This window comes from Silurus meridionalis, chromosome 18, assembly GCF_014805685.1.
Source record: "Silurus meridionalis isolate SWU-2019-XX chromosome 18, ASM1480568v1, whole genome shotgun sequence".
In the NCBI taxonomy this organism is placed as follows: domain Eukaryota; kingdom Metazoa; phylum Chordata; class Actinopteri; order Siluriformes; family Siluridae; genus Silurus; species Silurus meridionalis.
In genome coordinates, this window is record NC_060901.1 from 22,856,795 (window position 1) to 22,882,635 (window position 25,841).

Here is a 25,841-nt window from a genome sequence, read left to right on the forward strand (position 1 = left end):
TGTCACATCTTAATTGATCAGTTTAATGCTAGATATAAAGCTGTGGAACATCAATAATCAGTTAGTTATTTATTTTGTTGGCTACCTTTGTTATACATCCACCAAGAAGCATCCTAGACTAGATTTACTGATAAAGCCACCTTGTAATTATGTGTAATTATGTTATTGTTAAGCTTGCTTGGTAGTTTCAGAGAGTGTTGAGGATGTTAAGATGATGATGGAAGTTACAACAGTAATCTTCTCCTTGTGCTCGAGTTCTTCAAGGCTCCCCTTTACAAGCAAGTGTATAAATATATAAATATATTATATATAAATATCAGACTGAAACTGGTGTCTCAGAAAACTGCCTTTTTTCTCAGTATTCATTTCAGCTAAACACGTGGAAAAACTATCTGCGTGTGTGTTCCTCTTTGTGACTTTGTTGTATGGTCTTAGCATGCTCTCTCTCACACACACACACATCTGGAGATTATAAAAACACATGAAAATACTGCAGTATTGTGGCCAGGGGCCGAATAGGAGAATGGCTACTTCCTCTCTCTCATAGCTTCAGTTAACTGATATTGTGCAATGCACAGTGTATATTATGCAATACTTCACACTAAACATGCACATTGTCATCGTTCCTTAGAATACATTTTGTTATAGCTGGTTCCATATATTTTTATCAACAATGATCTCATTTTTTAGAACTATTGTCTTTTCTAATAACATGCAGCAGTTTCCCATAAATGCAGATTTGCTCCATGTTCATTCATTCATGCATCTTCATCCTGCTCAGGGTCACGGTGGGTCACGTGTGTAAAAAAAACATAAAATGTATGAATTTTTTACAATAAGTTTATTTGGTGCCTTTAAAAAAAAAAACTGGTTCACACATCCATTTAGAGCCCTTTTGTGGTAACTGTGTGCTTTCAAAACAAAAAATTTTAAATACAAGCAACTATTATGAAAATTGTTACAAAAGCTAAAATAGAAATACATTAAGTCTTAACAAGATTTGATTTAACAATAGACCTTCTTTTCATTTTACTCACAAGCAAGCAAGAACTTCAGTATCAGTCTTTTTTTTTTACACAAAACAGCATGCTGGCAACAGCCTTCTGGACTTTTATTTCTTACCCTGATATAATATGACATTCAAAATGTAATTAAAATGATTATCAATCATCTATCAGGGACTATTTTCTTTGTATATAACAATTTGTCTATATTTACTGTGGATGAGGTTGTTATAACGCTGGAATATAAAATTTTCTCTCCACCGATCAACTGAAAAAGTGCTGCTTCGGCTGTGTTAATGTGCATCAGTAGAGTAGCAAGTGTAAGTGACAGTAGTAAATAAAGCATCTTCAGACATAATCTGAGAAAAGACAACACATGAAAAAGTATGATACAACAAACTCTCCACATCAATATTATGAATATTATGCATTAAAAACCTTATATTCACATGGCTGAGATGTCCAGTACTGATCTGCTGTATTACATACATATCCTTCTGTAAATATCTGTTTATAGTAATAGCCATCTGTATATTATGATCATAGTACATAAATATTCATCTGTATATTATATTCATAGTACATATATACATCTGTATATTATATTAATAGTACATACACATCTGTAAATTACTCCTATAATACCATTTAATTTAATTTATGTAAATCATGTAAACACTGTATATCCTGGACTTGCTGCTATTGCACTCTGGTTGGACCCAAAATGCATTTCGTTGCCTTGTACTTGTACATGTATAATGACAATAAAGTTGAATCTAATCTAATCTAATCTAATCTAAAAAAAAATGTTTAAACATGTTCGAGCGATAAAAACAGCCTGATTCATCACTTTATTTTTTTTTATTACCATTACTGTATTTTCTAAAGTGTTTAAAATTACATGCAAATATATAATTTAATCTTTTTGGATTGAAATCATTCTTCTTCTTTTTATCATCCTTTGGCAGAAAACCATTTGATCATTTTAGACAAAAGATTTAGCATTTTTCACACATAATAAACTCATGTTAAATATATTCATGTCCGATATTGGAGAAATCAAACACACATTGCTAGAATAGAGAAAACCATTCTCTATCTCAGTAGTGCAATATCATGTAGTGACAATAAAAACAATATTTTGTAAACATAAAATGAATGTAGAACATGAAAAGGACTACTGTAGGAATCTGATTTGAAAAGTTAAATAACCCACATAAGATCAGAGCCATGCATGGATGTAAACTCACCTTATCCTCCGGCTTTCCCTTACAGTTCAGACTTACGTCAGTAATGATGTTCTTGACACACCTTCCACCTACATAAAAAAAAATCCTCAGAAATGAACCCTTTAGTGGTAAAAAAGTGAGGTGTGTAGGCAGGCTGTTCTATTTGGACTTAAAAGCAATGACTGTTTTAAGATAGAAATATTTTTTAAAAATATATATATTTTGGCTCACCAATGTAAAAACCTGACCTGATTAACCATTATCAAAGTTCTACAAGTCTTGGTTTATTTGATATATAAATCTGTGTGTGTGTTTGTGTGTGTGTGTGTGTGTGTTACCTTTGCATCGCCAACAAACAAATGCAACTACACTGGATATCAGCAGCAGTAAAACCATCAGAATGACAATAACTGTGTAAATGAACACCCAAAATATCAATAAATGTAAAAGCACAGAAGTTTTCCTCTAATATTAAAATAAATAAAAAAATTGGCACCTAAAGAAAAGCTAATTCCAACATTGTGTATATTTTGGTTCACTGTTGCTGCGGAGGTTTTGTAAGTATCTTGTGTTGTTGAGGATGATGAAGGTGGAGTGGTTGCTGTTTTACAATGAGGTTCTTCTGATATAGGTGTTGTGTCTGTTTTCCTTGGTTGTGTCGAAGTTTCTCTTCCTCCCACTAAAAGAAAAAAAAATGAAAGTGATTCAAACTAATGACTAAATATAAATCATTTTTTTTTATACTGTTTTGGAAAATGACATTTTAATAATGTACCTTTAACAGACAGTCTCAGATCTCTGTGATCAGCCTGTACAGAACATATGTAGGTTCCCTGGTCCTCTTCAGTCAGGTCTGATATGAGGAGAGAGAGGTTTCCTGGAGGGTTTTTACTGACCAGTTTCACTCTGTTACTGTGATGTCCAGTCTGCTCAGGGTAAATTTTCTGAAAGGTTGTAGACTCCTTTTGTATAAAATGCCATGTTACAGTCTTTGGGTCGTCCTGTATATCAGTACAGATGCAGTGCAGAACTACAGACTCTCCTGTGAACCCAGTCACCTTCTCTTCTGCTGCCTTCTTCACCAGCTCACAGCCTGTAAACAGAATATTTACAGGTAATACTGCTTTTAAATCTTACAATCGTCTGCTGTAAACCAGAAAAGATATTTAAATGGTGTAACAACCAGATGTTTTAATTCTCTATATGAATCCAATATCAGGACTCTAATACTCAACATTGAACATATAATGGGTTATTAAAATGTTTAATAACTGCAAAATCTTTAATAATCTTATCAAATAAGATTTAATTATTATTTTATTTCAGCTAATAATTAATTTTTTTTTATTTGTATAGCACTTTTAACAATGGGAATTGTCCCAGAGCAGCTTTAAAATAATGCTTTTACAATTAGAAATAATATTTCCATTTAAGACATTATATTATAAAAATCTTCATAGGGCTTTATAACATCTACATCTGATAGTCCAACGTTTCAGGTCCGTCTGATTCCCATAATCAGTATTCATTGTCAATTGAAACTTGAAACTGATGTGTCACAATATGACTCCTAGATTAATTTCCCATTACTTATGGTAAATAGACACTGTGTTACATACTGCATGTATCTATAATGTATTTGAAAACTTATCAAGTCTGCTTTCACAATGAAAATCAACATTTATTGTGCATTTAAATGTTTTACCTTTAACATAAAGCCAAATGTCTCTCTGTTCCTTCTCAGTGCTGCACCTGTAGTTTCCCTGATCTTCTTCTCTCAGGTCAGATATGAGTAGTGACAGATTAGCAGGAGAAACGTTATTAAACAGCTGATATCTGCCACGGTAGTGTTCATCATTTAACACTTCAGTCAGACGTCCTGTTCTGTAGATCTCCCAGGTGAATTTCTGAGGTTTGGAGAGCGGGTCAGAACAGGAGCAGGGTAACAGCACTGAACCACCTTTTTCCCCTGCAATACTTTTAGTACGAGAGAGAACACAACCTAGACAATAAAAAGGAAAATTAAGATTATTGGAAACTGTATTGCTACATAATGTGAGGATTTTACACTGATCAGTTTACTTTTTATGGTAACTTACAAATATTTCTTAATACTGTGGTGGTAATTTTCTTTACCACCATGCAGCTCAGTACAGCAACCAACCTCACATTCATAATCTACAAACCCATTCCCAAAAAATATTTGGTGCATTATGAAATGTAAAATATGACAAAAAAATCCCCAAGAATATTGAGTAGCTCAATCTTTTGAATATTGAGTATCAGACAGGAATGAGAAAATCCAATACCCAATACTCCAGCAAAAGGTCTCCTCAATTCCTTGGCACAGTCGCCATGGCTTGCTCATCAGGGATAAATGCACACCATTCACCTTGACTGTTGATTTCTTTAAAGCTGCTTTGAGACAATGTCTGTTGTGAAACGCGCTATAGAAATAAACTTGACTTGACTTGACTTGATATACTGACTGTTGTTAAACAAAAAGATGGGATACTACACGGTGGTAAACATGGCCATGTCCCAACATTTAATATGTGTTGAGGCCATAAAATCAAAATTGCCTTATTTTTCCCTTAAAATGGTGCATTTTCACAGTTTAAATATTTGATATGTTCTCTGATGTTCTACTGGGAAAAATATGGCAACTGCACAAACCACCAGCTGACTGCAAGAACCACAGACAGACAGACACACACACACACACACACACACCAGTCTCTCACAACGAAACACACTCTGTCACACTGCCTGAGTGTCGCTCTTTTATATACTTGGCTTTCAGGAAACCTCAACAACCGTTGTGTAACTTTTAACATAAAAAGTGTGACAATCTTAGACAATACAAATTTGCCATGTCTGAGCTAAAGAGCACTTATAGTATTAATTATAAAGTACAATTGCAATGAATAACGAGTTATTAACTCGTTATTAATTGCTTGTTATTAATTAACTCGTTAAAAAATACTGCTGTCTTTGGACAATTTAACTAGAAGTGCACAGCTATTAATATTATAACACTTATAAGTTAAGGTGTTGTTAATGAAAACTCTAAATTAGAAACATGACAGTGTTTAGGTGGTTGTTCAGGAACTACGGCCTACTGTAAACCCAGTCTGGACAGCAAGCATTTAACTAAACATAAAGCAGCTGAACTAAGAACTGGCCAATATTCTCTCTAATTTCTAATAAAAAATAAAAAATAACTTCACTAACCTGCAGCCATTTGAAACACAACAGCTAAAAGATACAAGCACTTCATCATTATTGATTCTTCTGCCCACACACACACACACACACACACACAAACACACACACCAGTCTTTTACAATGAAACACACTCTGTCACACTGCCTGAGTGTCGCTCTTTTATATACTTTGCTTTCAGGAAACCTCAAGAACCATTGTGTAACTTCTAACATAGAACATGTGACAATCTTAGACAATACAAATTTGCCATGTTTAATCTGAAGAGTTCTTAGAGAATTAATTATAAAAGTATAATTGCAATTAATAACATAAGTTATTAGAGTTCTGAGTGACTCAATTTAGTTGAAATAAAATATTTACGTGATTCATTATTTTGTTGGTTATACAGTTATGGCATCAGCTTGTGTCATAAATCTGATACTACAGCTGGTCTACAGATAATTGCTTATTAGATTTAAATCTACATCCAGATTTTTTTAGATGGAAGAACAAATACAGGACAGTAAAATCATTTTCTTTCACATATCCCAGCTTGGCAGGAATTTGGGGTGGAGCCGCACAGCTGCAACGTGTCAATGTCAATTGTGAAATATCCTCTACACATAACATTCCTCTGAATTAAATAAAACAACTTCTAAGTAATATCAAGGTTTTATTTCCCCTAATTGCAATAACAAATAACCGAAAACGAACACAAAACAGGGGAACCTATTAGGTGTGTACAGAAAATCAGTGGAACAACTAAGGAAGAAATTCATGCCCTCTGTTGGTCAGACAGGGATTTGTTTTTCCCATGATATTTTTAAAGCGATATTTTTAAAGTAAAATTATTTCCCTTTGCATAAAAATAAGTAAAAATTATTATTTACTTAGCAAGGGTGATTATGATTTTAACAGAATATTAAATTATTAGAGTTGTGAGTGAGGAAATTAAGAAGGTTATTTGTATATAATATACAGAAACTTTACGTAGATACTTTCGAAAACAATCATGTAGCTATAAAATTTGTACCAGGTGTAATTTCAAGATATATGATATTTCTGTCACTTGGCTACTAAATACACCCAAGAAGGCGCAAGTAGCTATTTAGGATATGTCCATCCTCCTCACTCAAGTGGCACAAGATCGTTTCAAATACTGACATACTGTTCATCACATGACTGTTGAATTGTATCAGTATGTACTTGCACAAGAATGAGGTGGTGATCATTAACACCTCTAGAAACATGACTATGGCAAAGGAAGTATGGGGAATGATGGAAGAATAGCTTCCTCTTTCTCACAGTATCAGTTCAACCCACACTGTGGTATGCCGACTCAGCAAATACTCTGTCATATGCCTCAGGTTTTATTATTACTATTTATTTTTTTACAATTAATGAGCTCGCTTTTACAAGCTAAACTTGATTGATTTAAAGTTCACTAAAATACTTCATAAGCACCTCATAATCAATTAATTGTACACAAGCAAAGTCTTTCTCTCTCTCTCTCTCTCTCTCTCTCTCTCTCTCTCTCTCTCTCTCTCTCTCTCTCTCTCTCTCTCTCTCTCTCAGGTACACCTTATGTGCCAACACAATGACTGAAAAAAACACTAATATCCGGTATTATTATTACAAGATGAATCACAAAATTTATTTATTTATTTTACATCAACTAATATTCCATTCCAAAACAACTATAGTGTCTCTTTATTGTACAGAAGGTACTATAAGTTACAGAATGTAACAATAATCAGAATTAGAAACACTAAAATGTACTCCAGTACATAAAAAAATCATAAATGTTTGCATATATATGAATATTCAAAACCATAAAGCTAAGATCATTCAAATAATTCCAATGTGATGAAAATGTAAAAATAGTCACTACACATATTGTACAGAAACATACATAAACCAAGCATAACATTATGACATTAATACATTATGAGTGTTGAAGTAAAAAACACTGATTACTGTGTCTCTTCATCATGGCACCTGTTAGTGGGTGGGATATATTAGGCAGCAAGGGAACATTTTGGACTGTTTGGACTGCAGTAAAAGAGTGGGACCAACACAATATTATTAGGCAGGTGGTCATAATGTACTGTATGTATGTAAAATATCGATCAAACACAAAATGTTTAACATTAACATTTATATTTAATGGATTTTGCAGATTCTCTTATCCAGAGTGTTTTACAGAAGTGCTGTGAAGTCTCTCAAAAACACATCCTCATGTTAGTTCACTGGAAAAGGGACTAAAGTACCATCAGTCTAAACACTGAAAGTCACAAACAAGAACATATATAACAGTCTTCTTACACAAAAAACCATGATGCTTCTGGATCTTTTATTTTACCCTGATATTAGATTGTTACAAAATATAAAATGGGACATTTACAAGATTATTCTGTACATCAGCAAATTTCAGTAACACAGTGATCCAGAAACTCTCTCTTAAATCCAATCAGATCACATCAATGCATGTGTGTAAATGTAATTTTTAACAGCAATATAAAAATAACTAAAAGGCCAATATAGTAAATCCTGTGCTTCGTCATGGTGTGTGTTGCTTCAGCATTATTCTAAATTATATATGTGAGAATCAGTGGTGGGCTATCAGGGCCAGCAAGACCTAAACTGGCCCAAACACTATCAAAAGCACTGACCTACATTTACAGCCTAAATTCTAATGTTTGTTCCATGAAATTGTAATCCCAACAGTTTATTCGCTTCACTTGGTAGCGTTTCTCTTGGCTGCACTGCTTCCAGTATGTGTATGTGCTGCCATGTCAATCTAATCTGCACAGGGCCTTCAGAATCAGTACTGCTGGCCTTTTAACCTTAGACTATATTAGCAATGGGTCCGTTTTTTAACCAATCAGATTTAAAATTCGCCTCACAGGGCAGCTAGCTGGCCCAGAATAGCGTCAGCATTTTTCCGCCGTCTGATTGGTTGGTCAGAAGGAAACTGGTAAAGCCAAGCCAAGTTCGACTGGCAAAAAACGTTTGTAGCTCTGCATGCATTAATACATCCGAGATAGACTTTTTTATGCCCACAATGGCTGACAGAGGAAGAGAAACTGATTTGGTCTCCATTTTCAAGAAAAGCTAGACATGGTGAGGAGGTCGGCCAACCCCGAATCTAGCTAGCTTGTCTCAGCCCAGGAAAGGGTTTGTTTACCGCTTCCAGACCAGTAAATACGAGCTGTACCACTGGATTACAGCCTCTGAGGAGCGCTGCACATTATGAGTCTGCATCTTTGGTGAGTAGGTTGTATTTTATTTAAATCTTTAATGTTTTTGTCATGTATTAAGACAAATATTGATTGTGCTCTACTTCTGAACTACTCCAGATGATGTAGGTGCACAGTTGTGGATGCAGTGAAGAGGTTTGGAGTCTTAACTGGGTTTCTTGCTTTAGTAAAATGGTATTCACCCTCCATATGTGAAATTCCTCTCTCTCTGTAATGCCAAGCATTGTTATACTGTGTTTTTGTATAGTATTGATGGTTTCTATAATTGTGACGTGGTAGTAGTGGTATTAAGAGGTGGATTAAGTCGGGTATGTCCCCACTGAAGGCCCAGGTACCAAATGCACGGCCCTTCACTTATGAGAATCAATCTACATTTACAGTTAATTATTTTGTTATATTTCTGGCATATTCAGTTCTTTCTGCAGTGTGTTTATCTGGACCTGTGCTGCTCCGGCTGTGTGTTAAAGTATTATTCAGTGCAGAAAGTGAAAAGATCAGGTACAGTCTGTGGAAAGACAGAACAAAAATAATTATACATATAAAACACACAAAAGCAACTGTTTCTGTTACTATTCATGACACAAATCTTCAAATGTGACTCGTTGCCTTACACCATGTGTTGTTTTGATAATAGCAGGAGAAGATACTTTTCTATAACTTTGATGAAATGTGCGGTTCATGTGTGTTACCTGTAGTGTATCACAAACACAACAGAAGCTCTAAAGGTAGAAACAAATCTGTTAGAACTGTTATTGTACAGTTATCTAACCTGATCCTCCTGCTTTCCCTCACAGTCCTGATGTCCTCCAGCAACCACGTTCTCTCCACATCTTCCTCTTAAAGAGAAAGGAGCTCAGAAATCACACCTCTAGTGGTTTATAAGTAGCAGTACTGGTTAAAAGTGAAAGGAAACATTTGTTTATTGTCTCAGAATTCATGTAAACAAATAGAATGAAAGACTTAAAGACTGACTGCCTTCCACTGATCTGAACCCAAAGAGAAAATTTCAACAAAATTAATATTTAGTTTTCTTTCAGCATGAATTGACAAATGTGGTGAAGTTCAAGTAAACTCATGTACATGTAAATTCATTAGTTCATCTCCTAATCTGCTTTCATTCTAAATTGTGGCACCAATGTTTTTAGTTTAATAAATAAAAAAAAAGAAAAAGGTTTTATTTGTGTCCCCAACTAATAAATAAAAACTACACACAACAGCAAAACCACAGGAAGGAAGAAAACTGTGTAGTTAAACACATCCATCATGTGAGTCAAAAAAATGTGTATAATGTGTTTTTTACTTGGAATTTAAATGGACAGTTATATCAGATAGTGGGAGTTTGAGTGTTTGCTTTATTTTTATGTTTTACCTTGTATTGTTGAGGATGATGCAGGTGGTGAGGTTGTTGTTTTACTCTGAGGCTGTTCTGATGGAGTTGTTGTGTCTGATATCCTTGATTGTATTGAAGTTTTTCTTCTTCCTAATAAAACAATGATACAACTTACTAATGGTTCTTTCTATCACTGTTAGTAATATGACACATGACACTGGAGTAAAACATGCTCACAGTCATTAATGACAAAAATGTACCTTTAACAGACAGTCTCAGATCTCTGTTATCAGCCTGTGCAGAACATCTGTAGGTTCCCTGGTCCTCTTCAGTCAGGTCTGATATGAGTAGAGAAAGGTTTCCTGGAGGGTTTTTACTGACCAGTTTCACTCTGTTACTGTGATTTCCAGTCTGTTTTGGGTAAATTTCCTGAAAGTGATTGTTTTTATTAAACTTCCATGTTACCCTCTTCGGGTCGTCCTGTAGGTCAGTGCAGACGCAGGGCAGAACTACAGACTCTCCTATGAACCCAGTCACCTCCTCTACCCCTGTCTTATTTACCAGCTCACAGCCTGTAAACAGAACATTTACAGGTAATAATAGAAATACTGCAATTATTAATATTCCCTGTTTGTAAATTACAACATTTACTGCTGCAAACCAGAAGAGATTTTTAAATGATGTGACAATCAGCTGCGGACTTCTCACAGCCTGTGCTGTACGAGGAGCTCCTTGAGGTCTTGGCACGGGCCGGGTCCGAGCTGGATCTAGCTTGGCCGGTCGTGTAGCAGAAGCATCGCGCACCCAGTGAGCTGGATGAGCGTTTCCTGCGCCCTGTGTCACAGCCTCAGCGCCTTCCCTGATCTGCGCACCGAGGTGTCTGGGTCCTGGGAGGCCCGTGTGCCCGTTTCCAATGTTTCTCACTGCTCGCGAATGTTATTGGGACTAAGTAACCCGGCTACGGGACGATGCCACTTATGGTAGAGACGCTCTCTAGCTATCTCTCCCCGAGTGCTGCATCTATGAAGGCTATCGGATTGCCTACGAAGAGCTGCTTGGCTCTGGTAGGTGGGGCTATGCAGCAGGTCAGGCTGCGGGTTGCTTCCACACAATGAGTGTGTTGCAGGCATACCAGGCTGGCCTGCTATGGGGGATGGTGTGAGCTTCCTTCTGAGCACCACGGTTACCCCTCCTGGCCTGACCTGGTAACGCTGTAGGTAAGGGCGATTGCTGGCGGGTTCAGGAGACCACGGTGGTGTTTCAGTGGTACTTCCTCGCCGCTCCAATAGGGCTGCTCGGTGACAGCCTCGCCCTGGTATGTCCAGGCACAGCGAAATAGCCCGGAAAGAGTGCGTTGCCACCCGATTCCCGCGGGGAGGTCCTAGGGGCCCCTAGCAAACACTTTAAGCCCGAGGAGGGGCTGGACGACCTGAGGTTCGTCCTTGCTTCTAGTGAACGCGCTGTGGTGTGTAAACCTGACGGCTTGCATCTTGGAGGGCGGTGTGCACCTCCCTCCCCGGCACCACCGGGAGGCCAGTCTATCGGCCCTGCCTCAGGGTGTTCAGGACGCTGCCTTCCTCCAGTGGTTAACTCCTTTATTCCACCCGAAAGTTTATTGCGGATGGGGGTCATCTGCCGCCTCTCAAGGGGCTTCAATGGCCGCAGTATGCTGCTCCTGCCATTTGGGTTCAGGAGGGCTGTCTGCCAGCCCTGTCACAAGACGTGTTCAGAGCGCGGCTTCCCTCCAGCGGTTTGCTCCCCGTATTCCGCCCATAAGATCGCTGCGGATGGGGGGGATCCGCCACCTCTCAGGAGGTGTAGTCGGCTACAGAGCACCGCTCCAGCCACTCTGAGTGGGTCAGGGGCCAGCCCCGAGGGTTTGGTTCCCCTGTGGATCTTTCTGTCAGTCTCGAGGGGTCCTGCGTACTGTGGAGAAGGGCTGCGCGATTCAGTTTGCGTCTTCTCCTCCCCGGTTCCACAGGATGTGTCCCACCCTGGTGGGTCTCGTGCAGACTCTGGTACTCTGGGGCAGGAGGTGCGTACTCTCCTGAGGAATTGGCCCATCGAGGTGGTTCCAATATCGGTCCTCCCGTTTGGCCTACCACTCTTACCCTGTACCTTCACAAAATACGTGAACACAGCACTGACCCTGCTGCGGCTTCAGGGCATCCGCATTTTGTATTATATCGGCGTTTGATTGATTTTGGCTCGTTTAGAGCACCAGGCAGTTCGGCATTGAGATGTCGTTCTCGCCTGCATGAAGGTACTGGGGTTCAGACTGAAACGCTGGGTAGAGTGTACTTTCCCCAGCATGGAGAACTACTTTTCTCTGTGTGGTGTGGGACTCGGCCAGGTTGCGGGCACGGTTGTCTCCCGCCCGGTTTGAAGTCATCCTCACCGCAGTCAGGAAGGTAGGAGCAGGCCAGCCACTCGCTGTGAGGCAGTTCCAGAGGCTGCTGGGTCTCATGGCGGCAGCGTCCAGTGTAATTCCACTCGGCTTCCTCCGCATTAGGCCTCTCCAATGGTGGCTCCGGGGCAGAAGGGTTCTCCCCCAGAGGGAGTCTGTATCATACCATCAAGGTCTCGCGGTGTGCCCTTCGAGCCTTGGATGCATGGAAGGACCCAATGTTCTGTCCCGAGGCCCCATTTAGGGACTCCTTGTTGTCGCGTCACGGACGCTTCCCGCAACGCCTGAACGCCTTTCCCCCGATCGCGCTGCTCTCGGGTTCTGGAAAGAGTTTGCCAGGAAGGAGTCTGTCTCCTCCTGGTAGCACCTTGATGTCCGGGCAAGCCATGGTTTGCGGACCTGGTATCCCTACTCGAGGGCCCTCCGTGGGAAATTCCCCTTCGATCCTGAAGGTTTCCGTGTCCGCCATCGCGGCATATATTGCCCCGCCTGAGGGGCTGTCGCTGGGTAGGCACCCATTGGTGGCACGTTTCCTCCGCTGCACCGAGAGGCTAAGGCCCGGGATGCGACCCAGAGTGGACTGTCTGGCATGGCCAGTGTTTCTATACACAAAACCTGGGTGCGTACCTAAGGCGATGTGTTGTGTTACAGGCATTCTGCCCTCCTCTGTTTATAGCCCCCAACCTAGGGGTTACAGACCCGGCTGTGTCCAGTGCGAGCACTGGATGCTTGTCTCCACAGGACAAGTCCTTGGAGGCGGTCGATGCAGCTAATCGTCTGCTGTGGCCCTAATAGAAAAGGTTTTCTGGCCGATGGGCGGACGTTAAGCAGGTGGGTAGTGGATGCAATCCTTTCAGCTACGAGTCCTGGTCTCCCCGCTCTGATCGGGGTCAGGGCTCGCTCCACTGGAGTGTGGCGGCCTCTACGGCCTGGTCCGAGCTCCTTTTTCCTGCGTGCAGGTGCCGAGGCCCTCACACACTGGGCAGGGTATGGTCAATGTGGCGTGATTGGACACTCGTTCCCAAAGCGTTTCGACGCAGCTTGAGTTCCCGAAGGTTACGAACGTAACCCTAGTTCCCCAAGGGAGCGATACACTGCGTCTCCATGCCACACTCCCTGCATCCCTGCGACGCTTACCTTCTTTTTTTGCAGAAACTAATGTCGCTACCACCACACAGCCATCTTGTAGCTTCCTGGTTTATGCGACGTTGCCTGTCTATGACATCACGTCTTGCCTATTGGCTAGATTTTACACGTGGTTCAGAGCGGGGGACAACGCAGGGGCGTTCCCGAAGCATTTCGACACAGCGCCTCGTTCCCTCTGGGAACTAGGGTTACGTTCGTAACCTAGAGACGATTATCTCTGACTGTAAATTACAGTGAGGTTGGTTTAATGTTTTATGTCTCATTAACATATAATTCTGATGTATCAGCTATTTACATAAACTTTAACTCATATAGATTTACATTCAAACATTCAAAACAATGTAACAGTGACATTGACTGGATTTAATTTCCCTTTAGTTATGGTAAATTGAGTAAATATTTTATTACATTTGTAACTATAATTCATTTGGAGACTCAAGTCTGCTTTTGCAATGAATAGCAACTTTTATTGCGTATTTAAATGTTTTACCTTTAACATAAAGACTGATGTCTCTCTGTTCCTTCTCAGTGCTGCACCTGTAGACTCCCTGATCGTCTTCTCTCAGGTCAGATATGAGTAGTGACAGATTAGCAGGAGAAATGTTATTAAACAGCTGATATCTGCCACGGTAGTGTTCATCATTTAACACTTCAGTCAGAGGTCCTGTTCTGAAGGTCTCCCAGGTGAATGTCTGAGTTTTGGAGAGCAGGTTAGAGCAGGAGCAGGGTAACAGCACTGAACCACCTTTGTGTTGTGTGATTGCTGTGTGATTTTTTTCACTAGAAAGAGCACAGCCTACAGAAACAAACATACAATACAAAATAAACAAAATTTATTTTTTTTGTTTGTTTTTAAACATGGGGGGGGGGTATTCTTTCCCATATAGAAATATTCATGTTACATAGACTGTTATTATAAGCACCACAAATAGCACACACAAAACCGTATCTAATGCATGACATAGGAAGTGAAGATGTTTGTCAGTGACAGAGAGACAGCAGAAAGAGGTGTAAAATTGTCATTCGAGTATGGAGGCGGAAGCCGAAGTAGCAGCAGAAAAATAAAACTTTATTTAAACAAAACACACAAGCAAAGTGGAGCCAACACAAAGACCTGCTGCAAAAAGGGATAATCCGGTGGTGCGCACACAGCGCGGCCCACAACAGTTCTGAGTCAGTGGGATAATCCAAATACCGGAATCCGGGAAAAAAGGACAGTATAATCCCAGGTGCGTCTGGAAAGAGACGCGGTCCACTTTGGCTGGGTCGGAACCCGAGTCGGGAAGGTATAATCAACGGCGCACCTGGAAAGAGGCAAGGACCGCACAAAGAGAGAGAGAGAGAGAGAGAGAGAGAGAGACGGTACGTAGCGGGGGTGAGCCTACGCAAACACACGGCAAAAACTAAGCACACACGTACCGACATGAACACGCAGGAACACCGGCAGCATACATCCACATCGGACCATGTACAATAAAGGACAGCGAGTGTGTGTGCAGTGAGTGTTCATATTGGCGGTATGAGAGTCAGGTGTGTGGTAAGTACGATGGCAAGGAGCTCCTTGTGCGCGGGGCGCGCACAGGAGACATAGCAGGGTGCTCCCTGACAGAAATTCACCTAATTCATCTATTTATAGCTAAGAACAGAACAAAGAAGTGATGCTACAGGGAAATAAACTTTCTATTAGATATTTAAAGACACATTTATTAAGACTTGTGAAGAATATAATTCAGTAAATGTGTAAAAACATACACTATAATTATTATAGGGATGTAAAATAATTACACTTTAGAATCCTCCTTATTCACTGATCTACCATCTACCTGGATATGATGTATGTGTGTGGTGCAGCTGTGGCTGCATATACATGAAACTTGTTGAATTGTGTTCAATGCGGTAATGCTTTAGTAATGGCATTTATTCTCAATGCATTAGAAACCTGTCCGCTCCGTTATATTTCATTTCAGAATGATATTGAAGGTTTGCAATAGCTCTGGTGTCATAATGATGGTATTAAGAGGTGTATTGACTCAGGTAGGACACCACTGTAAGGCCTAGGTGATAAAGGTACTATTTTGGTTTTGAACTTGTACTAATTGGATTTGAAAACAGTGTAAACTTAAATAACAAGCTGTAGATACACAAATTGAGTCAAAGATATTTAAAGTGATACACAGTTCAGTCCACACAGACTGCTGGTATTAGTTTTGAAAATGTGAACACAGTGTTTCTAAATGCATCTATCTGTAAAAAACTATAAATAAGGTATAATAAAGGAAGTGAAGATGGTAATCAGTGACCAAGAGGCAGCAAGAAAAGGTGTGAAATTGATACGCATCTATTTACAGCTAAGACCAGAATAAAAAAGGTGACATACTAGTTACAGGAAAATAACTTTTCTATTAGACTTTCCATGAATTATTACAGATAAATTCATTAAGACAGAGATTGTGAAAGATATAATAATGTAGTAAATGTGTAAAAACATACACTGTAAGTATTATCGGGATGTAAAATAATCTCACTGGAGAATCCTTCCTATTCATTATCCCACCTCTCTTCATCAGTACATTTTACACTGAAGTTGATCAGGAAGAAAAAATCTGCATCATCAAAGCTGAACATGTTTTAAAAAATGACTTTATAACACAAGGCATGATGTGTAGATTTACCTTGTGTATAAAGATTACTGCTGTTCTTTGGGCAATTTACCTAGAAGTGCACAGCTATTAATATTATAACACTGTAGTAATTAAAGTTGTTGTTAATACAAACTCGAAATGAGAAATATTTGACAGTGTTTGTCGTGGGTGTTCGAGAACTACGGCCTACTCTAAACCCAATCTGGGCAAACTGTATAATATTCTCTCTCCTTTCTGTAATAGAAAATAACTTCACTCACCTAAAGCCACGTGAAACACAGCAGACAAAAGATACAAGCACTTCATCATTACTGATTCTTCTGCAAACACACACACACCAGTCCCCACCTGTGAAACTGTCACACTGAGTTGCTCTCTCTGATATTGTTTGTTTTTCAGGAAACCTTAACAAACACTACATCATTTCTCACTTCTGAAAATCTCTTGCATCACTCATTCCATGACTCAGTTTACATTTTATATAGAGCTGAAATTTATTCACGTGTGTTTTATTGTGTTTTATTATTTGTTACATTTTTTCAATGTAATATTTGATCATGCAATCAGAGACAAGAAATGAGTGGTGAGTATGATTCATTATAAAATGTCAAAGAATGTAAAACGTTGAACTACATTTCAAGTCTTCAGTTAGTAGAGTTTTAAAAACTTAAAAAGTAACAATGGAAACAAATAAACAAACAAAAAAGTACTTGTTCAGACTTATTTATATTGCATGACTAAATGGTGACATCCGGTGCGACAAAGCTGCTACTACATTTTGTCTATAGACACTAAAATATGAGAGATTCATTTATGGCTTTTAACAGACACCCACACTTTCCAGGTGCCTTAAAGTTATTTCATTTATAACATTTGAGCAGTTGATGGTTGCGCAAGAGAATCAGTCACTTGGTGGTGTTGGGATATTAAATGGCTGTATTTTTTTTTATGAGTGTTGCAATGTTCCCAGTTGACCACTAGGCGCAAAAATAACTCCAGAGAGCTAAATGTGAGGCTGAACAACCTAGAAAGGCTCTTCGAGAAGAGTGATCTCCCTCGCAGCTCAGGTCCGCTCTCACCAAGGCGAAGCAGCACCAAAGGTCGTGGGGCTTGCAGGCCGACCTAGCAGAAGGCATGGAGATGGATAAGTCCTCTCCAACCTCCCCTGCTGGGCCGAGCTCCCATTCCCTGGGGAATGCTCTCGCTGTGGCGGGACTTTCTTCCGTGTGACACGGAGTTTCGGATCTCTTCCTCCAAGGAGGGAGAGTTTTCGGATGCTAGAGGGCCCACGGACTCCTTACAGCCTGTGCTGTTCTAAGAGCCCCTGTAGGTAGTGACATGGGCCGTTGCTAAGCTAGAAATAGCTTGGCCTGACGAGAAGCAATATCAAGGAGTTACGTTGCACTGCCGACCCACCAAAAAAACGTTGGCCGCACCATGTCAGCCTTAGTAGCCACAGAAAGGCATCTGTGGCTCACCCTGTCAAAAATTACTGATGGGGAAAGGGTTTTTTTTGCTGAATGCCCCGATAGCGACTTCGGGCCTGTTCGCCCAAAAACGCAGTCTGCAGCGTTTCAGGGGTACTTTCCTTGTTGCTGTCACAGGGCTGCCTGGCGGGCGCAGCCCCAGCCTGGCACAGCTAAGCCCAAGTCCAAGGGGTCGGCTGCCCTGAGGGTGGTTCTCTCCGCGAACAAACAAGCAGTGGTGCAGCGGCCCTGACAATCAGGGCACCCTGCTTCGGGGTGGGTGGTTCACATTTTCAGGGGCTGTACCTCCACCACCAGGAGACCAGACTGTTAGCTCTTTCACAGAGTGCAGTCCCCTTCCACCGGGTGGCTCCTTCTGTCCCCACTGGGGATCGAGGGGACACGGGCCTGCTTGGGAAGCTCAAGAGGCTGGCTCCCCGATCAGACTTCCAGGCAGAAGGACCTCCCCTCCCGCAGGCTTCCTCCATTCCTGCCCAAAAGATTTCTGCGAATTGAGGAGACCTGCTGCCTCTCAGGAAGCTCCAACGGCTGCAGGGCACTGCTCCAGCCACTCTGGGAGGGTCAGAGACCAGGGTCAGAGTTCCCTTAAGATATTTCCTGGAAGTTTGGGCAGGCCTGCCAGGCGTATCTCGGTGGGTCCTGTGCACCATAAACGCGGGCTATTCGATTCAGTTCGGGTCCCCTCTGGCCTGGTACAACGGGTTGTGTCCTACCATGGTGGGACACAAGCAGGCTCTGGTCCTGGAACAGGAAGTATCTTACCAATATCGGGTCCTTCCGTTTCGCCTAGCACTCTCACCCTGCACCTTCACCAAGTGCATGAATGTGGCTCTAGCCCCGCTGCAGCTTCAGGGCATTCTAAACTATATCGACAATTGGTGTGTGCTTTCTCCAGTGCAGAGAACCACCTTCTTGGGCTTAGTGTGGGACTCCACCATGTTGTGGGCACAATTGTGACTGGATCACTGCAGTCAAGAGTAAAAGTAGGCCAGACTGTGAGGCAGTGTGTCATTTGTGGGAAGTTTTGAACCATGAGTTAATTCAGTGCCTTTTGAAACCTGAACCACATTTCAGTCGACTCAGAGGGCTCAGCACTACATTATTAAAAAAAATAAACCTGCAACAATCTAATGCCATTATAAACATTTCACAAAAGCTAAAGTAGAAACACATTCAGTCCAGTTAGGTTCATCCCACAATTCATAAACAAGAACTTCTGTATCAGTCTTTTTACACAAAACATGTGATGGTATTTTTTACACGGATATAAAAATGTCACACATGAGATATAAAATGACAAATACACATTTATTATGTAAATAAAAAGAGTATCAATCAGCAATGTTTAAAGCTTACAGTGAATGCAGAACTTGTCCCTTAGCTAACAAAATTAAATGTACAATGTACAAATGTAAATGTATAATTAACATACACACATGCACATGCCTGGTACAATTTACTAATAATTGTAAAAAAAAATTATAATAAAAAAAGACAATAAATGCTGTGAATCCTGTGATACACATAAAAAAAAATTCTAAAGTTTAAATATATTATATATATATCTATATTCTATCTATATAATCAATACAATCTATATCCAATATTTACTGTGGAACAATTAAGTTGTTTTAATGCTGTAATATTCCATTTTCTCTACAGTGATGATCTGAAGCCGTGCTGCTTATTGTGGGTCAGTAGTGTAAGTGACAGTAGTAAACAAAGCATCTGCATACAAAATCTGAGAAAAGACAGAATGTATTAACATATATTACACTAAATTTTAAGGAGTTTCCAGGAGGCAAGTAAAAAGATTTTGTGACAAGAATCCCCAAATCTGACATTTGCACCATGTGTTGTTCTGATACAAAAAGCAGAAGATGCTTTGCTTTAACTCATTGTTCAGTGGAAATGTGTGGTCACAAAACGTACTGTGAAAAACAACAGGAACCATTTTAATTGCCAAGAAAGTCCAGTACGATAAACATTTCCACTATTTTGAGTAGACTATGCAACTGGATACCCAGCAGTAGCACTGTTTTACTAACAGAATGGGATCATGACTGTGTTTTTGTCATGAACTCTGCAAAAGCTCTATGAATTACTGGGGATTGAAATGATCTACACAAGCATCTTTTATACACAACAGTTGGTCTAGTGAATGTGATGCAAATCCAGTGCCTCCAACAAACTTGGTTAGGTGCAGCTCACTTTCATTAAAAACTGGATTTTATTAAGTATATGCGTATCTTCTTTGACCCCAATATCTTGTGTAAAAACTGTCTTTTCCACTCAGTTTGGATTACACCAATTTGTGTCCCTTCTTTTTGGGTGTTTTAATGACCACCAGCAAGTTTACAGCATTTTCTGTGTCTTTATATGACATGATTTGGTGGGTGCAATTACCGTATGGTGGGCTTCCACTTAGACAATAAGAAGGTGCATTCCTATATTTATTAAATGGCGATAGGTGTATGAAGAAATGTGAGCAGACGAGGCCAGAGGATTTAAGTGGTCAGGATCGCACACCTATGCTTATTAAGAAGTAGGCTCTATTGAAGTAAGCAGCAGAAAGGATAAAAGTGAAGATGTGACCAAGGCAAAAATTGGTTGCCTGCCTCCCATTTCCTTTACCTTACTTTCCAATTATTATTACCATTACAGCAATTTGTAGTGTTAGAAATGACACGATGCAGCTTTATTTTGGATTGATATGCTATCATTTTAAACTCCAGAGCTCCTGCACAAATTGTAATGAGACAGGTCTGGTGATATCATTGCAGGGTAATATCATGTAATGTCAATAGATCAATATATTGGAGATACAGAATAAAATTGAAAGTAGACATGAAAAAGCCTCCTGTGAAACCCTGGTAGACATTTGAAAAGTGAATAAAATAACCCACTTAATACATGAAAACAAATATCATTCCAGCCAGGGCCATGCATGTATGTATACTAACCTGATCCTCATGCTTCTCCTTACAGTCCAGACATCCTTCTGTAATTATGGTCTTGCCGCTCCTTCCTCCTACAGAAAGAAAATCCTCAAAAATGTAACTATGAATGGTAACAAATAAGGTGTGTTGGCATGTTGTTTTGTTTGAATTTGAATGTAATGAGTTTTATTTGATAGTGAAAATATATTTTGGCTCAGAATGTTAGTGAATAAACCGACAATGTATTGACTTACATACTGACATCAGCAATGATTTACTGACTGTCTTAATATCAGATATTCTCCCCCTCATGCTAAGCACTAAATGCCAGTTTTTGGAGTGTATGCCGGCCAGGATTGCTACAGCACATTTCTGGATTTAATTGTGTTTACATGTGCCATGTGCCATCTCTTTCCCGTCATTGGTTGATTCCCTCACATGTTTCTTTGTCATCAGTTGTTTTCAATTAACTCTGAAATTAGTTTGTCCAATGTGCGTCCAATGTCTCTTTTGGGAGGTATTGCATCCAGGTGGCTGTGGATAAACCTTAGCATGATTTCCCAGTGGGAATTTGGGGAAAAGTATTTTAATATTGCATATATTTAGTTTGCTATTGTTATTATGGGAGAAGAGGTGGAGAAGGTGGAGGAGTTTAGGTACCTGGTGGGTTTGAGAAGTAAAGAGAAGAGTGGGTGGAGAAGAGTGATAGCAGGAGTGATTTGTGATTGAGTGTGAAAGGGAAAGTTTATAGGACTGTGGTAAAACCTGAGATGTTGTACGGTTTAGAGACAGTGGCATTGAGTAAAAGACAGGAGGTGAAGCTGGAGGTAGCAGAGCTGAAGATTTTGAGATTTTAATTCTCAGTGACGATGATGGACAGGATTAGAAATGAGTTTATTAGAGGGACGGAGCATGTATGACAACGTGAGAGAAGCCCAATTGAGATGGTTTGGACAAGTGCAGAGGAGGGACATAGGGTATATCAGTAGGAGAACGCTGAGGATGGACCACCAGGAAGGAGGAAAAGGTGAAGACCAAGGAGGAAGTTTATGAATGTGGTGAGGGAAGAAATGCAGGTAGTTGGTTTGAAAGAGGCTGATGTAGAGGACAGGGGGTCTGGAGACGGATGATCCGCTGTGGCGTCCCCTGACGGGAGATGCCGAAAGAAGAAGAAGATATTTAGTTTTCTATTGTATATTGGAGAACACTGTAATGTTCACCATATCAAAATTCTACAAATCTTTGGTTTAATTAATATCTTAATCTTGAGATTGTGTGTGTGTCTGCATGTGTGTGTGTGTGTGTGTGTGTGTGTGTGTGTGTGTGTGTGTGTGTGTGTGTGTGTATACCTCTGCATCTCCAAATAAATGACACTACACTGGGTATCAGCAGCAGTAAAACGACCAGAATGAAGAAAACTGTTTAAATAAATACCCAAAATATAAATGACTGTAATAACACAGATGTCTTCCTTAATATTAAAAGAGAACATTTTCTCCTAAAGGGGGGGTCTGTTGTGAGCTTGGAGTTTACCTTGTTCCAGTATTGTTGAGGATGATGCAGGTGCATAAATTGTTGTGTTAATCTGAGGCTGTCCTGATGGAGGTGTTATTCCTATTTCCCCCCAAGTTTTTTTTCTTTCAACTAAAAAGAATGAAAAAAAAGGTCTTCATGTTGAATGTAACGACCAAATCTTCAATCACATTTTGTATTGTTATTAAACACAAAATGATATGTGTATAATTTGTACTTCTGCACTTTCCCTAAAATAAATGCAACTACACAGAAGAAACAAACAGCAGAAACAAACAGCAGAAATATACATGCACAAAACTGTAATACAAAACATTGTGTAAGCTAGAGGCTGAACAGTTAGTAATATGACTCGTTTACATGTGTGTGAATGAGAGGAAGGGCAGTGGAGGGATGTGGTTGCAAGGGAGAAGAGGTGGAGAAGGTGGAGGAGTTCAGGTACCTGGGGTCAACAGTGCAAAGTAATGGAGAGTGTGTTAGAGAAGTGAAGAAAAGAGTGCAGGCAGGATGGAGTGGGTGAAGAAGAGTGATAGCAGGAGTGATTTGTGATAGAAGAGTATCTGTGAGAGTGAAAGGGAAAGTTTATAGGGCTGTGGTGAGACCTGAGATGTTGTATGGTTTAAAGACAGTGGCATTGAGTAAAAGACAGGAGGTGGAGCTGGAGGTAGCAGAGCTGAAGATGTTGAGGTTTTCATTGGGAGTAAAGATGATGGACAGGATTAGAAATGAGTTGATTAGAGGGACAGTGCATGTAGGATGTTTTGGAGACGAAATGAGGCGAGATTGAGAATGTTTGGACATGTGCAGAGGAGGGACAGTAGGAGATATCTCTCTCTCTCTCTCTCTCTCTCTCTCTCTCTCTCTCTCTCTCTATATATATATATATATATATATATATATATATATATATATATATATATATATATATATATATCAGTAGGAGAATGCTGAGGATGGAGTCACCAGAACCAAGGGATGTGGTGAAGGAAGACATGCAGGTAGTTGGGTTGAAAGAGGCAGATGTAGAGGACAGGGGGTATGAAGATGGATGATCCACTGTGGCGACACCTAATGGGAGACGCCAAAAGAAGAAGAAGAAGAAGAAGAAGTAATATGACTCGATATTGGTGTAAACCATGCTCATAGTCATTCATGACAATATGTACCATTAACAGACAGTCTTAAATCTCTTCTGTGTTGCTGTACAGAACATCTGTAGGTTCCCTGGTCCTCTTCAGTCAGGTTTGATATGAGTAGAGAGAGGTTTCCTGGAGGGTTTTTACTGACCAGTTTCACTCTGTTACTGTGATGTCCAGTCTGTTTAGAGTAAATTTCCTGAGAGTGATTGTTTTTATTAAACTTCCATGTTACCCACTTCGGGTCGTCCTGTAGATCAGTGCAGAAGCAGGGCAGAACTACAGACTCTCCTATGAACCCAGTCACATTCTCTACTTCTGTCTTCACCAGCTCACAGCCTGTAAACAGAACATTTACACTGTTACTGCTATAATAAAGGGATTATAGATGTGTCATGGAGCTCTATAAACATTCCAGTGTTACCAAATAAATGCTAGATTAGAGTGAGAAATCTGTCGCATCCAATCTGATAGCAGGTCAGTCTGATTCCTATACTCAGTATTTACTGTCATTTAACTTGATGTGTCACAACATAACTCCTAGAATAATTCCTCTTTAGTTATGGTATATAGAGGAGACATTTTGTTACATATGTACATTTAATAGAAAACTCATCAAGTCTTTCCCAATAAATATCAACTTTTATTGTGTATTTAAATGCTTTACCTTTAACATAAAGCCAAATGTCTCTGTATTCCTGTAATCCAATGCTGCACCTGTAGTTTCCCTGATCTTCTTCTCTCAGGTCAGATATGAGCACAGACAGATTAGCAGGAGAAGTTTTATTAAACAGCTGAAGTCTGCCATGGTAGTGTTCATTATTTAACACTTCAGTTAGATTCCTGTTTCTGCTGTCGCTCTCCCAGGTGAATGTCTGAGGTTTGGAGTGCAGGTCAGAGCAGGAACAGGGTAACAGCACTGAACCACCTTTGTATCCTTGGGTTTTATTAACAGCAGAAAGAGAACAGCCTACAAAAATAATGCATCTAATGAATACAAAATACATTTTGAATGTTTCTGTACATTTCATTTCAAAGTCTTATTTTTCTGTTCTGTGTTACTGTCTTACTGTAGGACTGTGTTATATACCAAATGACAAAGACCACTTAATAAAGACCATGCAGAGCGGGGTCAAATACACAACATTCAGAACCTGATTTTCTTTTCTTTTAATTGCTTACAAACATGACTTTTCGAAACTTTTAATACAATTGTCTTTATCAGCATATAATTAAGTACAGCAGTTAACCATTAAATCTATATCGTATTATAACTCCCAAAACACTTCACAACATATACCTGAAATATTTCAATAAATACCCTAAATTGTACAACATTTTATTGAGTTTTGTTAGTGTTTCAGTCCTATGTAATTCAAATTTGAACATAGTATTAGATGCATTTTATTGATATTTGCATGTGATTATCTGTAAGATAAACAACAAAAAACTATTAAATCATGAAAGTTGATGACCAGTAAAAGAAAGGAAGCATCTATTTTAAGACCAGAATAAAGAATTGATGTAATAGCTACAGGAAAATAACGTATCTATAATACTAATATGAATTATTAAAGATACATTCAATAAGACAGAGATTGTGAGAGATGTAATTAGGTAAATGTGTAAAAACATACACTGTAAGTCTTATAAGAGTGTAAAATAATCTCACTGTAGAATCCTCCTTATTCATTATCCCACCTCTCTTCATCAGTACATTTTACACTGAAGTTAATCAGGAAGAAAAAATCCACATGATCAAAGCTGAACAGGTCTCAAAAACGACTTTATAACACAAGGCATGATGAGTAGATTTACCTTGTGTATAAAGATTACGGCTGTTCTTTGGGCAATTTAACTGGAAGTTCACAGCTATTAAATTATAACTGTAGTAAGTAAAGTTGTTGTTAATGAAACTCTAAATGAGAAACATTTAACAGAGTTTGGGTGGTTGTTCAGGACCAGGGCTGAACTACGGCCTACTGTAAACCAAATCTGAACAGAAAATACATTAACTAAACACAGCGCAGCTGAACTAAGAACATTTTCTCTATACTATACTATATAATATTCTCTCTTCACTCACCTGCAGCCATTTGAAACACAACAGACAAAAGATACAAGCACTTCATCATTACTGATTCTCCTGCACACACACTGATCCCTCAGACTGAAGCTCACACAGTACGTCACCCAGCCTGACTGTATCTCTTATATGGTTTTTTTTAGGAAGTCTAAACCACTGCTGCACCATTTCTTGGAATTAGATTTCATTACACTTTCAATTGTTTTTATTTACTTGCAGTTTTAACATTTATTTATATATTTTGTAGATATTTCATAGGTATATATAGAATTATCCACATTTAATGTTGTTTTTTTAACAATAATTCATAAATGTTATATATATTTTTTGTTTCAATGCTTACATGAAGTCTAAAATGTGAAGTTTTCATTGAAACTGTATTTGAAAAATAATGTGTGTAAATAAATGGCTAAAGAAACTTTTTTCAGTTTCGTA

At 39.4% G+C, this 25,841-nt stretch overlaps 2 protein-coding genes across 3 annotated transcripts in view; both read right to left on the minus strand.

Annotated features, from left to right (window-relative positions):
• Nucleotides 1-852: 852 nt before the first annotated feature.
• On the minus strand, nt 853-5,572 carry LOC124401133. 2 transcript variants are annotated; one of them, XM_046873134.1, is made up of 7 exons: nt 5,468-5,572; nt 3,939-4,235; nt 3,009-3,326; nt 2,730-2,912; nt 2,572-2,643; nt 2,255-2,322; nt 853-1,363 (listed from the first exon to the last, which is right to left on the minus strand). In XM_046873134.1, exons 1-7 carry the CDS (start codon nt 5,514-5,516, stop codon nt 1,298-1,300), a joined length of 1,053 nt encoding a protein of 350 aa, XP_046729090.1. In that variant the 5' UTR covers nt 5,517-5,572; the 3' UTR covers nt 853-1,297. The 2 variants fall into 2 exon arrangements, with proteins under 2 accessions (XP_046729090.1, XP_046729089.1); XM_046873133.1 differs by lacking the exon at nt 853-1,363 and having other exon boundaries at nt 1,838-2,322.
• A 4,088-nt stretch (nt 5,573-9,660) lies between these two features.
• The window catches only part of LOC124401676 (neogenin-like), a 49,619-nt gene continuing 33,438 nt past the window's right edge, over nt 9,661-25,841 (minus strand). The window contains exons 5-6 of the mRNA XM_046874108.1: nt 10,291-10,602; nt 9,661-9,686 (exon numbers count right to left, since the gene is read on the minus strand). Coding sequence (XP_046730064.1) covers nt 9,661-9,686; nt 10,291-10,602 — 338 coding nt within the window. The remainder of the gene's footprint in view (nt 9,687-10,290; nt 10,603-25,841) is intronic.

Bases quoted from the DNA above. Each gene is read 5' to 3' on its own strand.
- LOC124401133 (XM_046873133.1), bottom strand. From the start codon at position 5,516: ATGATGAAGTGCTTGTATCTTTTAGCTGTTGTGTTTCAAATGGCTGCA. The intron at 3,327-3,938 runs GTAAAACATTTA...TTCTGTTTACAG, and splicing joins CATTTGGCTTTATGTTAAAG to GCTGTGAGCTGGTGAAGAAG. The intron at 2,323-2,571 runs GTAACACACACA...TTTTTTATGTAG, and splicing joins TGTTTGTTGGCGATGCAAAG to GTGGAAGGTGTGTCAAGAAC.